The 16516-nt window shown below is 38.8% G+C and overlaps 1 protein-coding gene across 5 annotated transcripts in view; it reads left to right on the top strand.

The window, feature by feature from the left end:
* Positions 1–16516, top strand: part of BRAF (B-Raf proto-oncogene, serine/threonine kinase) — a 197973-nt gene that overhangs the window by 144974 nt on the left and 36483 nt on the right. For all 5 annotated transcript variants that reach the window (XR_010158687.1, XM_009454360.5, XM_016945457.4 and 2 more), the window contains 2 exons: positions 1263–1347; positions 2251–2427. Coding sequence is in view for 4 of the 5 variants with exons in the window: in XM_009454360.5 (XP_009452635.3) it covers positions 1263–1347; positions 2251–2427 (262 nt within the window). In the remaining variant the exon portion in view is untranslated. The remainder of the gene's footprint in view (positions 1–1262; positions 1348–2250; positions 2428–16516) is intronic.

The raw sequence follows: 16516 nt of genomic DNA, 5'->3' as shown, positions 1-16516 counted from the left end.
CTTGAGCCCAGGAGTTCAAGGCTGCAGTGAGCCATGATCACACCACTGCACTCCATCCAGCCTAGGTGACAGAGCAAGACTCTGTCTCTAAAAAAATTAAATAAACAGAACATTACTAGCACTCTAGAAACACCCTCTCATGTCCTCTTCTAGCCAATCACCTCTCTCCCGAGGGTAACCACCACTGTGATCACAACAGGAAGTGCATAGTGTGTACTTTTTTCTGTCGGCCCTTTTCACTCAACATTGTTTATAAGATTCATCTATATTGTTGTGTGAAGTTGGAGGTCATTCATTCTCTTTACAGTATTTCATTGTGTGACTATAACATGATTTCTTCTTTCATCTGTTGCAATTGGATCGTTTCCAGTTTGGGGCTTTGATTGATGCTGGTGCTGTAAACATTTTTAGTGTATGTCTTTTGGTGAACATGTAACCATTGCTGGGTATATACCTAGGACAGAATTGTAAGACCACAGGGTATGCATATGTCCAGTTTTAGTAATGCTGCCAACAATGTTACAAAGTAGTTGTACCAATTTAAACACCTACTGGCAGTGTTGACGTTACAGCTGTTTCACATAAAGTTTTTTTTTTTTTGATGATTTTAATGAAATATCATTTTCTTTTTTTTTTATTATTATACTTTTAAGTTTTAGGGTACATGTGTAAAATGTGCAGGTTAGTTACATATATATACATGTGCCATGCTGGTGTGCTGCACCCATTAACTCACATAAAGTTCTTTTTAAATTTTAGTGACAGTTTTAGTCATTTTCCTAATTGAAAGTATCATAAGTAATCCATAAATTTGAAAAAAATGTTAACTACTCTGATAAAAAAGTTTTATAGTTTCCTACTTTTAAGCAAAATTCCATAGGGCCTGGTAATTGTAGTTTCAACATTACTTGCAGTTTCAGTTAGTAAATAAATATTAAGCCTAGTAAGTATAATTTAATATTGTCAAATAATTTGGAAAATACCATGGGTACTTAATTGATTTTACCAAATTTCCATGGAACAAACAAGGTTGGCTATTTTTTGGATTGATATTTTGAAATACTAGTACAGGAATATCATTGTTAGTTGAATTTTTAGCCTTAGAAAACAAATGGAGTTTAGATAGCTAAAGTATAATTTATTTGTGATTTAATAATGGTATGGAGTTAGGGCTATGATAATTAGTGAAAACACCCAAGAATGTTTTATACTTTTAAATTTTAAAAATTGAAATGACACTTGGAATAACAATTGCCTTTTAGGTGATGTGGCAGTGAAAATGTTGAATGTGACAGCACCTACACCTCAGCAGTTACAAGCCTTCAAAAATGAAGTAGGAGTACTCAGGTGAGCTTGTGTGAATTACTCTTTTCCAGAGAAAGAAGTTATTTTTATTAGCTCCTGGTTCCCAGTGGTAGCGACTATTAGCTTTACAGATTTACTCAAAATGGATAAATTTGTAGAAACAGAGTATGTCTGAGTATATTTTTGTCTTTAACCACATTCTTTTAAGTAGTATGCAATGTTATATGGTATGGCTGATAGAATACTTAATCCTAGACTGAATTAATGGAAGTATAGTATTCTGATAATATAAAGTAATAGTTCTACTTATGAAAATAATACTCTCCAATTTTAAGCTTATCAGAATACATTTAGAGGTGGTATTTAGTCCTGGGCTCTGGAATTTTAGAAACATTGACAAACTAGGATATGCCTAGTGAGGACCACCTAAATAGGGAAGATTCTAGAGGTGTAACGGGGGAAAATAATCAACAGAACTGAGGATATTTAGTTCACAGAAGGCTGTTATGTTCACGAGAGTGCACAGTTATTCCAGAGTGCGGGAAAAAAAGTTATTCCAGAGAGCAGACCAGGGAAGCAAGCCAGAGGTGAAAGTTGTAAGAAAATGATTTTGTCTCAACACTTGGAAACTTTATAATACCAGAACCACTTAAATAAAGATATGAGAGTCAGCTACAACTGAGTGATGAACTTCCCATAGTTGAAGGTATTTAAGCAACCTCTAGTTGCCTGTCAGATATATTTAAAAAGATATCTCTGCATAAAGTAGGAGGTTAGACTTGGCAATTGCCAGTCTCTTCTAAATGTATCCTTTCGTTGCCTTTTTTTTAAAAAAAAAAAGCTTTTTCTGACAACATTTTACCGACAGACTACTTTGGTTCTCTTTTGTAAGAATTGCTAAAGTTTGTCGACATTTAATATTTACTGTCACATTTCTTTGTACAGGAAAACACGACATGTGAATATCCTACTCTTCATGGGCTATTCCACAAAGCCACAACTGGCTATTGTTACCCAGTGGTGTGAGGGCTCCAGCTTGTATCACCATCTCCATATCATTGAGACCAAATTTGAGATGATCAAACTTATAGATATTGCACGACAGACTGCACAGGGCATGGAGTAAGTTCCATTCGTTAAATGTCTTGTAAATTATTTTTGAAGACCATTGAGGATGTTTTAAAGGTTTTGGCTGCTATTCTTTTGGATTGCATTTTAAATTACTGTCCAGGAACATAAGGATGCTAACTAATGGCTGGTAAATAATATGATACTAAAAAATAAATGTCTCTGTCTAGTGCAGCCTTCAGAACATATATCAAGTATTTGATAATAAATACATGACTGCAAACTTAGGCTTAGCACTCAGTGATTGAGCCAAGCAAGAGAGGTTCAGAAGATAGAAACAGCAAAAACCTGCTAAAAAGTTGTTAGCAGTTGTTGAAGTAAACAGAATGGTTGTTAGTTACTTTTTCAAATCAGTTCCTCTGAGTGCCCGTATTTTTGGTTGCAAAATGGTCAGTTAATAAAGTTAAAGTGAAAAATCTGCATTCTGACCCTTTTTGAGGATTTCAGAGTGAGTTCCTATCTGTTGAATTTTGCTATGCAATTTAAGGAGTTATTTTATAAAGTTTACCATAAGCTAATATGGGGAACTGACTTTGAAGGATAAATTTTAAATTTTGCAACTCTTAAGTGCAAATGAATAGGTAAATTAAAAGGTGAAATTAAACAAATTTTGAAAGCACTTAGGTGAAAATTATAAACTCAGTAAAATATGAATTTGAAAGCTCTGTGAGAAGTTTAAAAATAGATATGATCTTAATTTTGTTTTTTACAAATTGCCTTCACTTACATAGATTATGTCATTTAATCTTTATAATGTTATGAAGGAGATCTTTTTTCTTTTTACAGATAAGGAAATTGAGGCTTTTAAGTTCCTTGTCTAAGGGCACACATTTAATAAGTGGCACCAAAGGTGTTTAACTCAGGATTTCTGACTCCCAATCCAGTATTCTTTCCCCATAACCACTATGCTACTTTTACATTACAAAATTATAATAAAAGAGTAAAAGGGTATATATGTACTAACACCTACAACTCTAACTGAGTATTGCTCCTAGCAAGTAAGTGTAGAGCCAAGACTCTAAACCAGATCTGGCTCTTAGATCTTCCAACTATACCACCTTCTCTTTCTCAAAACTAGGCAATATATCTATAATTTAGATTGTTTACAAGCCTATATTCGGCCAAAATACTTATTACAGCAAATTATTACCTTATTCAGTAACACCCCCAGTTACCCCTAGACTTGAAACAATCTCAACGTTTCAGATAAGTTAGAATCTCTGAATCTGTTCGAATCTAAAGGCTTTTAAAGAATTAAAATCTTGGCCAGGCACAGTGGCTCACACTTGTAATCCCAGAACTATGGGAGGCCGAGGCAGGCGGATCACCTGAGGTCGGGAGTTCAAGACCAGCCTGACCAACATGGAGAAACCCCGTCTCTACTAAAAATACAAAATGAGCCAGGCACAAGCCTGTAATCCCAGCTACTTGGGAGGCTAAGGCAGAAGAATCACTTGAACCCGGGAGGCAGAGGTTGCAGTGGGCCAAGATCACACCATTGCACTCCAGCCTGGGCAACAAGAGCAAAATTTCGTCTCAAAAAAAAAAAAAAAAAGAATTAAAATCTTGTGAAGAGTAAACCATGGCAAAGATTGTGAACATTCAGTGAGAAACAAAGGCTTATTCTCTTCCCACACCACTGGTCTCTTTGCAATTTCTTCAGCAGGCCAAGCGTGTTCCTTCTTTAGGACCTTTATGTTTGTTATATTCTCTTTAGGATACACATGCCACAAATATCCTTGTGTCTCGGTTCATATGTCCCCTTTTAATAGAAACCCTTGCTCACCTTATATAACATGTCCCCACGTCACGCTGTCACTCTCTATACCCATAGGCTTGATTTTCTTTGTAAAGCATAGCTCCATCTGACTTGTTTGCTGTCTTTTATCCCCACTAGAATGCAGGCTGTATGAGAGCAGGGGCTTTTTTTCATTATTTTATGCCTAATGCCTAGAATGGGACCTGGCATACTCAGTACATAACTGTTAAATGAAAATGATTACACACAACTGCATATTATTGATAGATTTACCTTTCAGAAGAAAGAGATGCCAAATCCTTCTCACATCACAACTGAGAAATGTGGCTGGGCATGTTGCCTCACACCTGTAATCCCAGCACTTTGGAAGGCCAAGGTGGGAGGATTGCTTGAGCCTAAGAGTTCAAGACCAGCCAGGAAACATAGGGAGACCCTCGTCTCTGTAAAAAATAAAAAATTTAGCAAGGTGTGGTGGCACTTGCCTGTAGTCCTAGCTACTCACTAGGCTGAGTTGGGAGGATCACTTGAGCCCAGGAGTGTGAGGATGCAAGGAGTCGTGATTGTGCCACTGCATCCAGCCTGGGTAACAGAGCGAGACCCTGTCCCAAAACAAACAGGCTGGGTGTAGTGGCTCATGCCTGTAAACCCAACACTTTAGGAGGCCGAGGTGGGTGGATTAAGACAAGAAGTAACAGTAAAGAAGAACATTATCAAATTGGAATAGTGCTGCAGTCTGAAGAACAGTCAGTGAAGAGGTGATATATTTTCAAAATATCACTTTACAGTTTGGGATTATCAGTGTAAACTTTAGTCATCTACTCTGAAACACTTTGGTTGTGTTTTTAAATAGATCTTACCGTTTAACATGATGCAATGAGTGTACGATAGTATGAACATAGATCATTCCATTCAGTTTATCCTAGATTTTAGTAACTGAAAAAGTATTAATTCCAAGTTTTAAGCCCTCCAGCAGAGTATACTTTTTAGTACCAGTTTAAAATTAACCAAGGAGGATATAGTTTCTTTTCTCTTTTTGTTTTGTCATGTAAGATGATAACATACAACTGGTTAAATGTACCGACACATCTTCAGTTTCTGAAGGATTTGGCAGGTTGAAACTCCTCTTATTAACAGGGCTATGAGTTTCAGATTAAGGTGACAGATTTTTGCTCCTTCCTGGAACTCCACTAAAACTGTAATAAAGGAATTTTTTTTAAAGCATGGACACATAAGGATGGGGATAACAGAGAGGAATGAGACAATATCAGCAACATTTTGAAAGCTGGAGAGCAGGTGGAAAAGTGATCATAGACTTAGACCCCAAAAGGCTAAATGATCAGTCGGCAGTGGGGAAATGAAAGCCAACCTGGTTTATACCGTAGAATCCTCAATTCTCAGGAATTGGCAGTATCAGCTATCTCAGGGGATGAAAGGGTTAAAATGAAAGGCCTGTTTGAAAAGCTGTTATTTCTCTAAATCTGTTCTCTTACTCACCAGGTAACTGCTCCATCCCTATCCTAGCAGTAGACTGGAAGTTTCTTCTCTAGAGAGGGGAAAATAAATATCTCTGGACTGGGAGACCCTAATCTATGTCTAGGACATGGATATCTTTCCCAAAACATGGGGATTTGATGACTGTGTGCTTACTAAATGATGAAGGGAGATTTCCCCAGCCCTCTCTTTTTATTTGATTCCCAACATGCTAGCAGCCAAACCTTACTCTTCCTGCAGGAGATTCGAAGAGTCTTGGGTGAATTTTACCAGCTCAAGAGGAAAGACCCAAAGAAAGTGACATCAGGGATTCCACCTAGATTACTGTATAGTTCAAAAATAGCAAGCCCATCTGTATGCTTAAAGCCTCCAGGCAGCTTGTAAGTCCCTCACTTAGTCTAAGTAAGAGTATCGCTGGATAACTAGATATTGGTGGGGAAGTCTTATGCAAATAAGAGAGACTGTAAAACACATAGAGAAAAATAGGCATTGGGAGAAACACATACAATGCAAGATTATCTCTCCCCTGCCTCACCCCACCTCCAAAAAACCTATCAGTTTTCTCAGAGGGAGAAAAGATAACTTTATGTCCATTAAACAGGAACAGAGGTTTTCTAAGGAACATTCATATAACAGCAGCAACAAAATGCTAAAATTTTGATATTTACAGTACACTGGAAATTATGTCCTTTGCAATTATTTAAACGTAACTTTTAAATGTTAATTTAAAAGGAGTTAACGTAGTTTCTCAGAATTCTTTTAAGGGGTGTTCAGCAAAAAAAGTTTTAAAACTATTATGTTAAACACTATATGGTTTAATATTAAATTCCTATATTATGCAACATAATTCGGAAGGGACACTTAGATAAATTTTTTACAAACCAAGTTACATAAAATATGTATAATTAATTGGAACACATAACCAGATTGCATCAGTGAGTCTTGAAGTGGATATTCCTGTTTTCTTCTCTAGTGTCAATGACTAAAGCACACTATTTTCACTACTTTTTTTAAATTTTGAGACGGAGTCTCACTCCTCTGTCACCCAGGCTGGACAGGCTGGAGTGCAGCGACACTCTCTCAGCTCGCTGCAACCTCTGCCTCAAGTGATCCTCCCACCTCAGTCTTCCTAGTAGCTGGGACTATACAAGGGCGCACCATCACACCTGGCTCATGTTTTTGTATTTTTTGTAGAGACAGAGTTTCGCCATGTCACCCAGGCTGGTCTCAAACTCCTGGGCTCAAGCGAGCCACTGCCTCCGCCTCCCACAGTGCTGGGACTACAGATGTAAGCCACCAGGCCCGGCCTATTTTCAGTACATTTGATTGAACTTTGTTGTTGTTGTGTTGTTGTTGTTGTTGTTGTTGTTGTTGTAGTTAAACAATCTGTTTTAATCAGGCTGACAGATGTTAGAACAAACAGGATGGTCCTAGGGGTCATGAACTGGTTCTTCAAATCCTAACTGTTGCTGCTGATTTTGTAACAGATTTTAACATATCTTTTGACTTCTGGTCACTCATTTCAGCCTCATGTTTGGTTCTGTGTTTTAATTTCCCCCTATCTATTCCCATGGATCAAATGACACAGATGGAATTCCTTACATACCTAATTTTTCCTCCCTATTTCCAATACTGTTCATCTTGAATGCCAACCATAGTTTCATCTTGAGGGCTTTGTTTTGGAATTATCTCCAGAAGCTATTCCCAGTTAGAAGCCTGCTTGGATAATTAATATTGCTTCTTAGCTCCCTCCAGCTCTCTTTCCTTCTGTCCCCTGGCTCTACCCTGAGCACAAATGATAATTCTCTGTGACCATCACAGCCACCATCTTACTGTGCCTCCTTTCAACTCTTCATGTCTATATACTCTTCCCTGACCAGCATCATCTCACAAAGGACTGACCAAGCCAGATATAGTCTATAGCTAGACAATAAGGCTATAGGGTATTTAAATAGCCTCTTAATATGTACTTTTGCAAAGCCTTTATTTCAGAATAGCCTGCCCTATGTTGAAAGTGATCTTTTCTGACTGCTCACCAAAATTCATTCTAAAGTCTCTGGATATAAGCAGAATAGGAACAAACGGATTCATTTTATAAAGTGCTAAGGTTGCAGTTAACTCATAAAACCTTTAATAATTAGAAAAGTTAGTCTGGACACGGTGGCTCACACCTGTAATCCCAGCACTTTGTGAGGCCAAGGCAGGAGTATTGCCCGAGCCAAGGAGTTCAAGACCAGCCTGGGCAACGGCAAAACCCTGTCTCTACAAAAAATACAAAAATTAGCTGGATGTGATGGTGTGCACCTGTGTTCTCAACTACTTGGGAGGCTGAGGTGGGAGGATCACTTGAGCCCAGGAAGTCAAGGCTGCAGTGAGCCATGATCGTGCCACTACACTCCGCCCTGGATGACAGAGCAAGACCCTGTCTCAAAAATAAATAAGAATAATTAGAAAAGTTGAATCATTAGGACTTTCAAATGTGTCACCTTTATTGGATTACAGAATATAAGCAAAAAATGAATAGGTAACATTTTTCCCGTGTGGTTATGTCTTCCATTTGTACCTCAGTGAAAAACTATTTCTGATTCCTAGGTTTACTTGAAAAGGAGCAGAGCTGTTCTAATAGTAGATAATTATAAACTCACTCTGAGGAATCAGGGTTGGTAAAGTATGTTTTATCATCTTCTTTTTTGGTTTTTTTTTTTTTTTTTTTTTGAGATGGAATCTCACTGTCACCCAGGCTGGAGTACAGTGGCACGACCTTGGCTCACTGAAACCTCCGCCTCTCAGGTTCAAGCGATTCTCCTGCCTCAGCCTCCTGAGTAACTGGGATTACAGGCACCCACCACCACGCCTGGCTAATTTTGTATTTTTAGCAAACGGGGTTTCACCATGATGGCCAGGCTGGTCTTGAACTCCTGACCTCAAGTGATCTGCCCGCCTCGGCCTCCCAAAGTGCTAGGATTACAGGCGTGAGTCACTGCACCTGGCCTGTTTTATCATCTTTTCACCTGCCAGTCATTGATTCATCCCAAGGACCCAGGTATCTTAAGAATACTGTTACTAAAGAAATTCCAGGAATGGTCAGTACATTGTGCCTTTTTTTTTTTTTTTTGGCAGGCCTTATAATTTCAGTATAATATTTATGGTATGATTTTGAATTTAACTTTATCAGAAAATTAAATCACAGAGGCACATAGAAAAAGTTACAGCCTATCGATATATTTACAGAAGCATTATATTCTCAAAATAAGATGATTAAAAATAATTTGGAGATAAATCCTTACAATTTACTTTGTTTTAAACAATGATGAGCATGCCTCTTTTACTCATAAGTGAACCCAGTTGAAGATAGAAGGACTAATTAAAGCTGAAAAAATGGTGAACATATATTAGTGATTGATAATAATTCTAAGTGGCCAAAGAATATTTAATTATAGTGAACATAATTTTCTGGTGGGTAAAAATAATAATAGGGTGCTGATAATAATAATAATCAGAAAATGCAAGGTAAAACAAAAAGGTACCACTTTCCACCCACTGGAATTGGCAAAATGCCTGAGTTCTGATAAGATCAAATGTTCATAGGATTAGAGGAATTGCTTCCTGGGTCATTTCTAATGCAACCAGCCACCTTAACAGCATTCTGGAAGTAGCTGTTAAAATAGGAAAATGCTTATTCTAACCCCAAGAAACATTAGCTTTTGTTCCAAGTCATGTATACAGAAAGAGATGTATTATAGGAAACAATATAATAGTGAAAAATTGGTCTGGATGCAGTGGCTCATGCCTCTAATCCCAGCACTTTGGAAGACTAGGGTAATAGGATCACTTGAGGCCGGGAGTTTGAGACCAGCCTGGACGACACTGTGCAACCCTGACTCTATGTAAAACTTAAAACGTTAAGGACATTTTTTTAAAAAAAGAAAAACTTATTGAAAAATTGGAAACATGTTCATCAGGAGAAGACTTGATAAATAACATATTGGCACTTACATACAGTAGAATCGTATATAGTAGTTAAAAGTGGATTATATATGTATCAACATAAAGCTTTAAAATATTAATGTTAAGTGAGAGAAGCAAGCTGCAGCATGAGACCACTTAAAAATTTTTAAGCAGAACATTTTTTACATTTGGGCTTTAAAAAGTGGTGTGTATGTATATATGTAAAAGTACTGAAATAAGGATTAGAAAGCAAAGATCAAGTAACATAGTGATTATCTCCAGGAATCAAGTACAAACTTTGAAAAAAGACTAGAGGTGGCTGAGCACGGTGGCTCATGCCTGTAATTCCAGCACCTTGGAAGGCCAAGGCGGGTGGGTCACTTGAGGACAGGAGTTCGAGACCAGCCTGGCCAACATGGTGAAACACCATATCTACTAAAAATACAAAAAATTAGCTGGGCATGGTGGCCGGTGCCTGTAATCCCAATTACTTGGGAGGCTGAGGCAACAGAATCGCTTGAACCCGGGAGGCGGAGGTTGCAGTGAGCCAAGATGGCACCACTGCACTCCAGCCTAGGTGACAGAGCGAGATTCTGTCTCAAAAAAAAAAAAAACACTGGAGGTGTTTTAGTCCATTTTCTTTACTATAACAGAATACCTGAGGCTGGGTAATTTGTTGTTTTCTGTAAAAAGAAACTTATTTCTCATAGTCCTAGAGGCTGGGAAGTCTAAGGGCATTGGTGCTAACATCTGCTGGGCTTCTGGTGAGGGCTTTCCTACTGCATGGTAACATGGTGGAGAAGCAGAAGAGGGAGTGGGCACACACAAAAGGGGCAGAACACAAGGGACGACCTCACTCTATAGCAACCCCCTTTCACAGTAACTGTAGAAGTCACTCCTGGCCAGGTGTGGTGGCTCATGCCTGTACTACTAGCATATTGGCAGGCTGAGGAGGGAGGATTGCTTGAGCCCAGGAGTTTGAGACCAGCCTGGGCAACATAGTAAGACCTCATCTCTACAAAAAAATTTTTTTTAATTAGCCAAGCATGGTAGCACACTCCTGTAGCCCCAGATACTCTGGAGGCTGAGGCAGGAGGATCACTTGAGCCCAGAAGTTTGAGGCTACAGTGAGGCATGATTGAGTCCACTGCACTCCAGCCTGGGTGACAAAGTGAGACCCTGACTCAAAGAAAAAAAGAAGTCAGTGACTCCTGCTTTCATGAGGGCATTCCTCATGACCCAGACCCAAATGCCTCTTAAAGGTCCCACCAACTCTCAACACCATTACACTGAGGCCAAGCCTCCACATGAGTTTTGTGGGGACAAGCCATATTCAAACTGTAGCAGGAGGCAAATGTATAAAAGTTTTAATGGGTCTGATTATGGTAAGAATATGAGTGACATTATCCTTTGCTACTGCAGTTTTTTAAAATTTCAAAATCATGTTACGAGGAAATATGTAATCATTATAGGAAATTCAGAAAATGTAAACATAAATAAAAAGCACCAGTAATCCACCATCAAGAGATAACTGCCATTAATATTTTGATGTGTATTGTGTATCCTTTCAGAATGATGTGTTTTAATACTATACACAATGGTTTCTTGCTGTTGTTTTAAATCATACTGGGTTTTCCTTTTTACTCTTAAATATCTCTACTGGTCAATAAATATCTGATACCAGCTCTGCTACATACTGTTAACTCACTGTCTCCCCCTTTTCTTTATGCCAACTATGTTCTGTGGGGTTTCTTAAAATATACTGTAATGTATTTAGCAATGATATGCACTTACTATGTGTCAGACATTCTGTGTACTTTATATACATTACCTCATTTACTCCTCAACAACCCTGTGAGGTTGCAGCTTTTATTATATCCTTGTTTTATGGATGAAGAAACCTGGTTATGGAAGGGGCAAGTAACTTGCCCCAGGTACTTCAGCTCCAGGGTGTATTCCTTTAACCATTAAAGCATGTTGCTTCCCCAACTTATTCACTCCCTTCGAAAACTTCAAGTAGACCCTTAATGTTATAGGGCAGTTATACTTTCAGTTTCCTAGTTCATTCACTGTCCTCTTTTAGACACTGTCATACCGCCTCAAAACCTCATATCCTTAAGCCTCTAAAACCTCTTCTTCAAGAAATCAGCGATGACATTGCTTGCCATCTCTTTAAGACAGTTGGAAGTAACCATTATGACATCTACCCACCTGCCTGCATTCATACCAGGTTCTTCTGCCTTATCACTAGTAAAAGCCAATCCCTCCATTTGTACACTAGATTCCATCCCCTTACCCCTACCCAGAGACATCTTTTGAGTAAATCTCCCATCTTGTTTATCATCAGTTTTTCCTTTCCTACTGAATTTTCTCCTATTTTAAAACATCTTTTGGCTGGGCGCGGTGGTTCATGCCTGTAATCCCAACACTTCGGGAAGCTGAGGCGGGTGGATTGCTTGAGCTCAGGAGTTCAAGATCAGACTGAGCAACATAGTGGAACCCATCTCTACCAAAAAATACAAAAATTAGCCAGGCGTGGTGGTCTGTGCCTGTGGTCCCAGCTACTTGGGAAGCTGAGACAAGAGGATCTCTAGAGCCTGGGAAGATGAGGCTGCAGAGAGTCAAGATCGCGCCACTGCATTCCAGCCTGGGTGACAGAGCAAGACTCTGTCTCAAAAATAAGTAAATAAATAAAACATCTTTCACTGAGTGCAGTGGTTCACACCTGTAATCCCAGCCCTTTGGGAAGCTAAGGTGGGAAGATCACTTGAGCTCAGGAGTTGGAGACCAGCTTGGGTAACAGAGTGAGTCCTTGTCTCAGAAAACTAAAGTAAAATTTAAAAGTAGAGCAGGTGTGGTGGCTCACACTTGTAATCCAAGCACTTTAGGAGGCTGAGGCTGGTGGATCACTTGAGCCCAGGAGTTTGAGACCACTCTAGGCAACATGGCAAAACCCGTCTCTACAAAAAATACAAAAATCATCCAGATGTGGTGGTGTATGTCTGTGGTCCCAGCTACTCAGGAGGCTGAGGTTGCAGTGAGTGGAGATTGCACCACTGCACTCCAGCCAGGGCGACAGAGTGAAACCCTGTCTCAAAAAAAAATTTAAAAAGTAACAATAATAATGAAACATCTTTCTTATGCACATTTGGCAGAATGTTGACATTTGTGGAATCTACGTGGAAGGTGTGTGGGTATTCTTTCCATTTTTCTGTATGTTTATTTTCTTTTTTGTTGTTGTTTTGTTTTTATTATTATTATACTTTAAGTTTTAGGGTACATGTGCACAATGTGCAGGTTAGTAACATATGTATACATGTGCCATGCTTGTGTGCTGCACCCATTAACTCGTCATTTAGCATTAGGTATATCTTCTAATGCTATCCCTCCCCCCTGCCCCCACCCCACAATAGTCCCCAGAGTGTGATGTTCCCCTTCCTGTGTCCATGTGTTCTCATTGTTCAATTCCCACCTATGAGTGAGAACATGTGGTGTTTGGTTTTTTGTCCTTGTGATAGTTTACTGAGAATGATGATTTCCAATGTCATCCATGTCCCTACAAAGGACATGAACTCATCATTTTTTATGGCTGCATGGTGTATATGTGCCACATTTTCTTAATCCAGTCTATCATTGTTGGACATTTGGGTTGGTTCCAAGTCTTTGCTATTGTGAATAGTGCCACAATAAACATACGTGTGCATGTGTCTTTATAGCAGCATGATTTATAGTCCTTTGGGTATATACCCAGTAATGGGATGGCTGGGTCAAATGGTATTTCTAGTTCTAGATCCCTGAGGAATCGCCACACTGACTTCCACAATGGTTGAACTAGTTTACAGTCCCACCAACAGTGTAAAAGTGTTACTATTTCTCCATATCCTCTCCAGCACCTGTTGTTTCCTGACTTTTTAATGATTGCCATTCTAACTGGTGTGAGATGGTATCTCAATGTGGTTTTGATTTGCATTTCTCTGATGGCCAATGATGATGAGCATTTTTTCATGTGTCTTTTGGCTGCATAAATGTCTTCTTTTGAGAAGTGTCTGTTCATGTCCTTTGCCCACTTTTTGATAGGGTTGTTTGTTTTTTTCTTGTAAATTTGTTTGAGTTCTTTGTAGATTCTGGATATTAGCTGTTTGTCAGATGAGTAGGTTGCGAAAATTTTCTCCCATTTTGTAGGTTGCCTGTTCACTCTGATGGTAGTTTCTTTTGCTATGCAGAAGCTCTTTAGTTTAGTTAGATCCCATTTGTCCATTTTGGCTTTTGTTGCCATTGCTTTTGGTGTTTCAGACATGAAGTCCTTGCCCATGCCTATGTCCTGAATGGTAATGCCTAGGTTTTCTTCTAGGGTTTTTATGGTTTTAGGTCTAATGTTTAAGTCTTTAATCCATCTTGAATTAATTTTTGTATAAGGTGTAAGGAAGGGATCCAGTTTCAGCTTTCTACATATGGCTAGCCAGTTTTCCCAGCACCGTTTATTAAGTAGGGAATCCTTTCCCCATTGCTTGTTTTTCTCAGGTTTGTCAAAGATCAGATAGTTGTAGATATGCGGCGTTATTTCTGAAGGCTCTATTCTGTTCCATTGATCTATATCTCTGTTTTGGTACCAGTACCATGCTGTTTTGGTTACTGTAGCCTTGTAGTATAGTTTGAAGTCAGGTAGTGTGATGCCTCCAGCTTTGTGCTTTTGGCTTAGGATTGACTTGGCGACGCGGGCTCTTTTTTGGTTCCATATGAACTTTAAAGTAGTTTTTTCCAATTCTGTGAAGAAAGTCATTGGTAGCTTGATGGGGATGGCATTGAATCTGTAAATTACCTTGGGCAATATGGCCATTTTCATGATAACTGATTCTTCCTACCCATGAGCATGGAATGTTCTTCCATTTGTTTGTATCCTCTTTTATTTCATTGAGCAGTGGTTTGTAGTTCTCCTTGAAGAGGTCCTTCACATCCCTTGTAAGTTGGGTTCCTAAGTATTTTATTCTCTTTGAAGCAATTGTGAATGGAAGTTCACTCATGATTTGGCTCTCTGTTTGTCTGTTATTGGTGTATAAGAATGCTTGTGATTTTTGTACATTGATTTTGTATCCCAAGACTTTGCTGAAGTTGCTTATCAGCTTAAGGAGATTTTGGGCTGAGACAATGGGGTTTTCTAGATATACAATCATGTCGTCTGCAAACAGGGACAATTTGACTTCCTCTTTTCCTAATCGAATACCCTTTATTTCCTTCTCCTGCCTGATTGCCCTGGCCAGAACTTCCAACACTATGTTGAATAGGAGTGGTGAGAGAGGGCATCCCTGTCTTGTGCCAGTTTTCAAAGGGAATGCTTCCAGTTTTTGCCCATTCAGTATGATATTGGCTGTGGGTTTGTCATAGATAGCTCTTAATATTTTGAGATACATCCCATCAATACCTAATTTATTGAGAGTTTTTAGCATGAAGGGCTGTTGAATTTTGTCAAAGACCTTTTCTGCATCTATTGAGATAATCATGTGGTTTTTGTCTTTGGTTCTGTTTATATGCTGGATTACATTTATTGATTTGCGTATGTTGAACCAGCCTTGCATCCCAGGGATGAAGCCCACTTGATCATGGTGGATAAGCTTTTTGATGTGCTGCTGGATTCGGTTTGCCAGTACTTTATTGAGGATTTTTGCATCAATGTTCATCAAGGATATTGGTCTAAAATTCTCTTTTTTGGTTGTGTCTCTGCCTGGCTTTGGTATCAGGATGATTCTGGCCTCATAAAATGAGTTAGGGAGGATTCCCTCTTTTTCTATTGATTGAAATAGTTTCAGAAGGAATGGTACCAGTTCCTCCTTGTATCTCTGGTAGAATTCAGCTTTGAATCCGTCTGGTCCTGGACTCTTTTTGGTTGGTAAGCTATTGATTACTGCCACAATTTCAGATCCTGTTATTGGTCTATTCAGAGATTCAACTTCTTCCTGGTTTAGTCTTGGGAGAGTGTATGTGTCAAGGAATTTATCCATTTCTTCTAGATTTTCTAGTTTATTTGCATAGAGGTGTTTGTAGTATTCTCTGATGGTAGTTTGTATTTCTGTGGGATCGGTGGTGATATCCCCTTTATCATTTTTTTATTGCATCTATTTGATTCTTCTCTCTTTTCTTCTTTATTAGTCTTGCTCTAGTGGTCTATCAATTTTGTTGATCCTTTCAAAAAACCAGCTCCTGGATTCATTAATTTTTTGAAGGGTTTTTTTTTGTCTCTATTTCCTTCAGTTCTGCTCTGATTTCAGTTAATTCTTGCCTTCTGCTAGCTTTTGAATGTGTTTGCTCTTGCTTTTCTAGTTCTTTTAATTGTGATGTTAGGGTGGCAGTTTTGGATCTTTCCTGCTTTCTCTTGTGGGCATTTAGTGCTATAAGTGTCCCTCTACACACTGCTTTGAATGTGTCCCAGAGATTCTGGTATGTTGTGTCTTTGTTCTCATTGGTTTCAAAGAACATCTTTATTTCTGCCTTCATTTCATTATGTACCCAGTAGTCATTCAGGAGCAGCTTGTTCAGTTTCCATGTAGTTGAGCGGTTTTGAGTGAGTTTCTTAATCCTGAGTTCTAGTTAGATTGCACTGTGGTCTGAGACACAGTTTGTTATAATTTCTGTTCTTTTACATTTGCTCAGGAGAGCTTTACTTCCAAGTATGTGGTCAGTTTTGGAATAGGTGTGGTGTGGTGCTGAGAAGAATGTATATTCTGTTGATTTGGGGTGGAGAGTTCTGTAGATGTCTATTAGGTACACTTGGTGCAGAGCTGAGTTCAATTCCTGGGTGTCCTTGTTAACTTTCTGTCTCGTTGATCTGTCTAATGTTGACAGTGGGGTGTTAAAGTCTCCCATTATTATTGTGTGGGAGTCTAAGTCTCT

Source organism: Pan troglodytes, chromosome 6 (genome assembly GCF_028858775.2).
Source record: "Pan troglodytes isolate AG18354 chromosome 6, NHGRI_mPanTro3-v2.0_pri, whole genome shotgun sequence".
In the NCBI taxonomy this organism is placed as follows: Eukaryota; Metazoa; Chordata; class Mammalia; order Primates; family Hominidae; genus Pan; species Pan troglodytes.
Note: the sequence above shows the minus strand (reverse complement) of the source record. Positions and strands in the feature narration are given on the sequence as shown.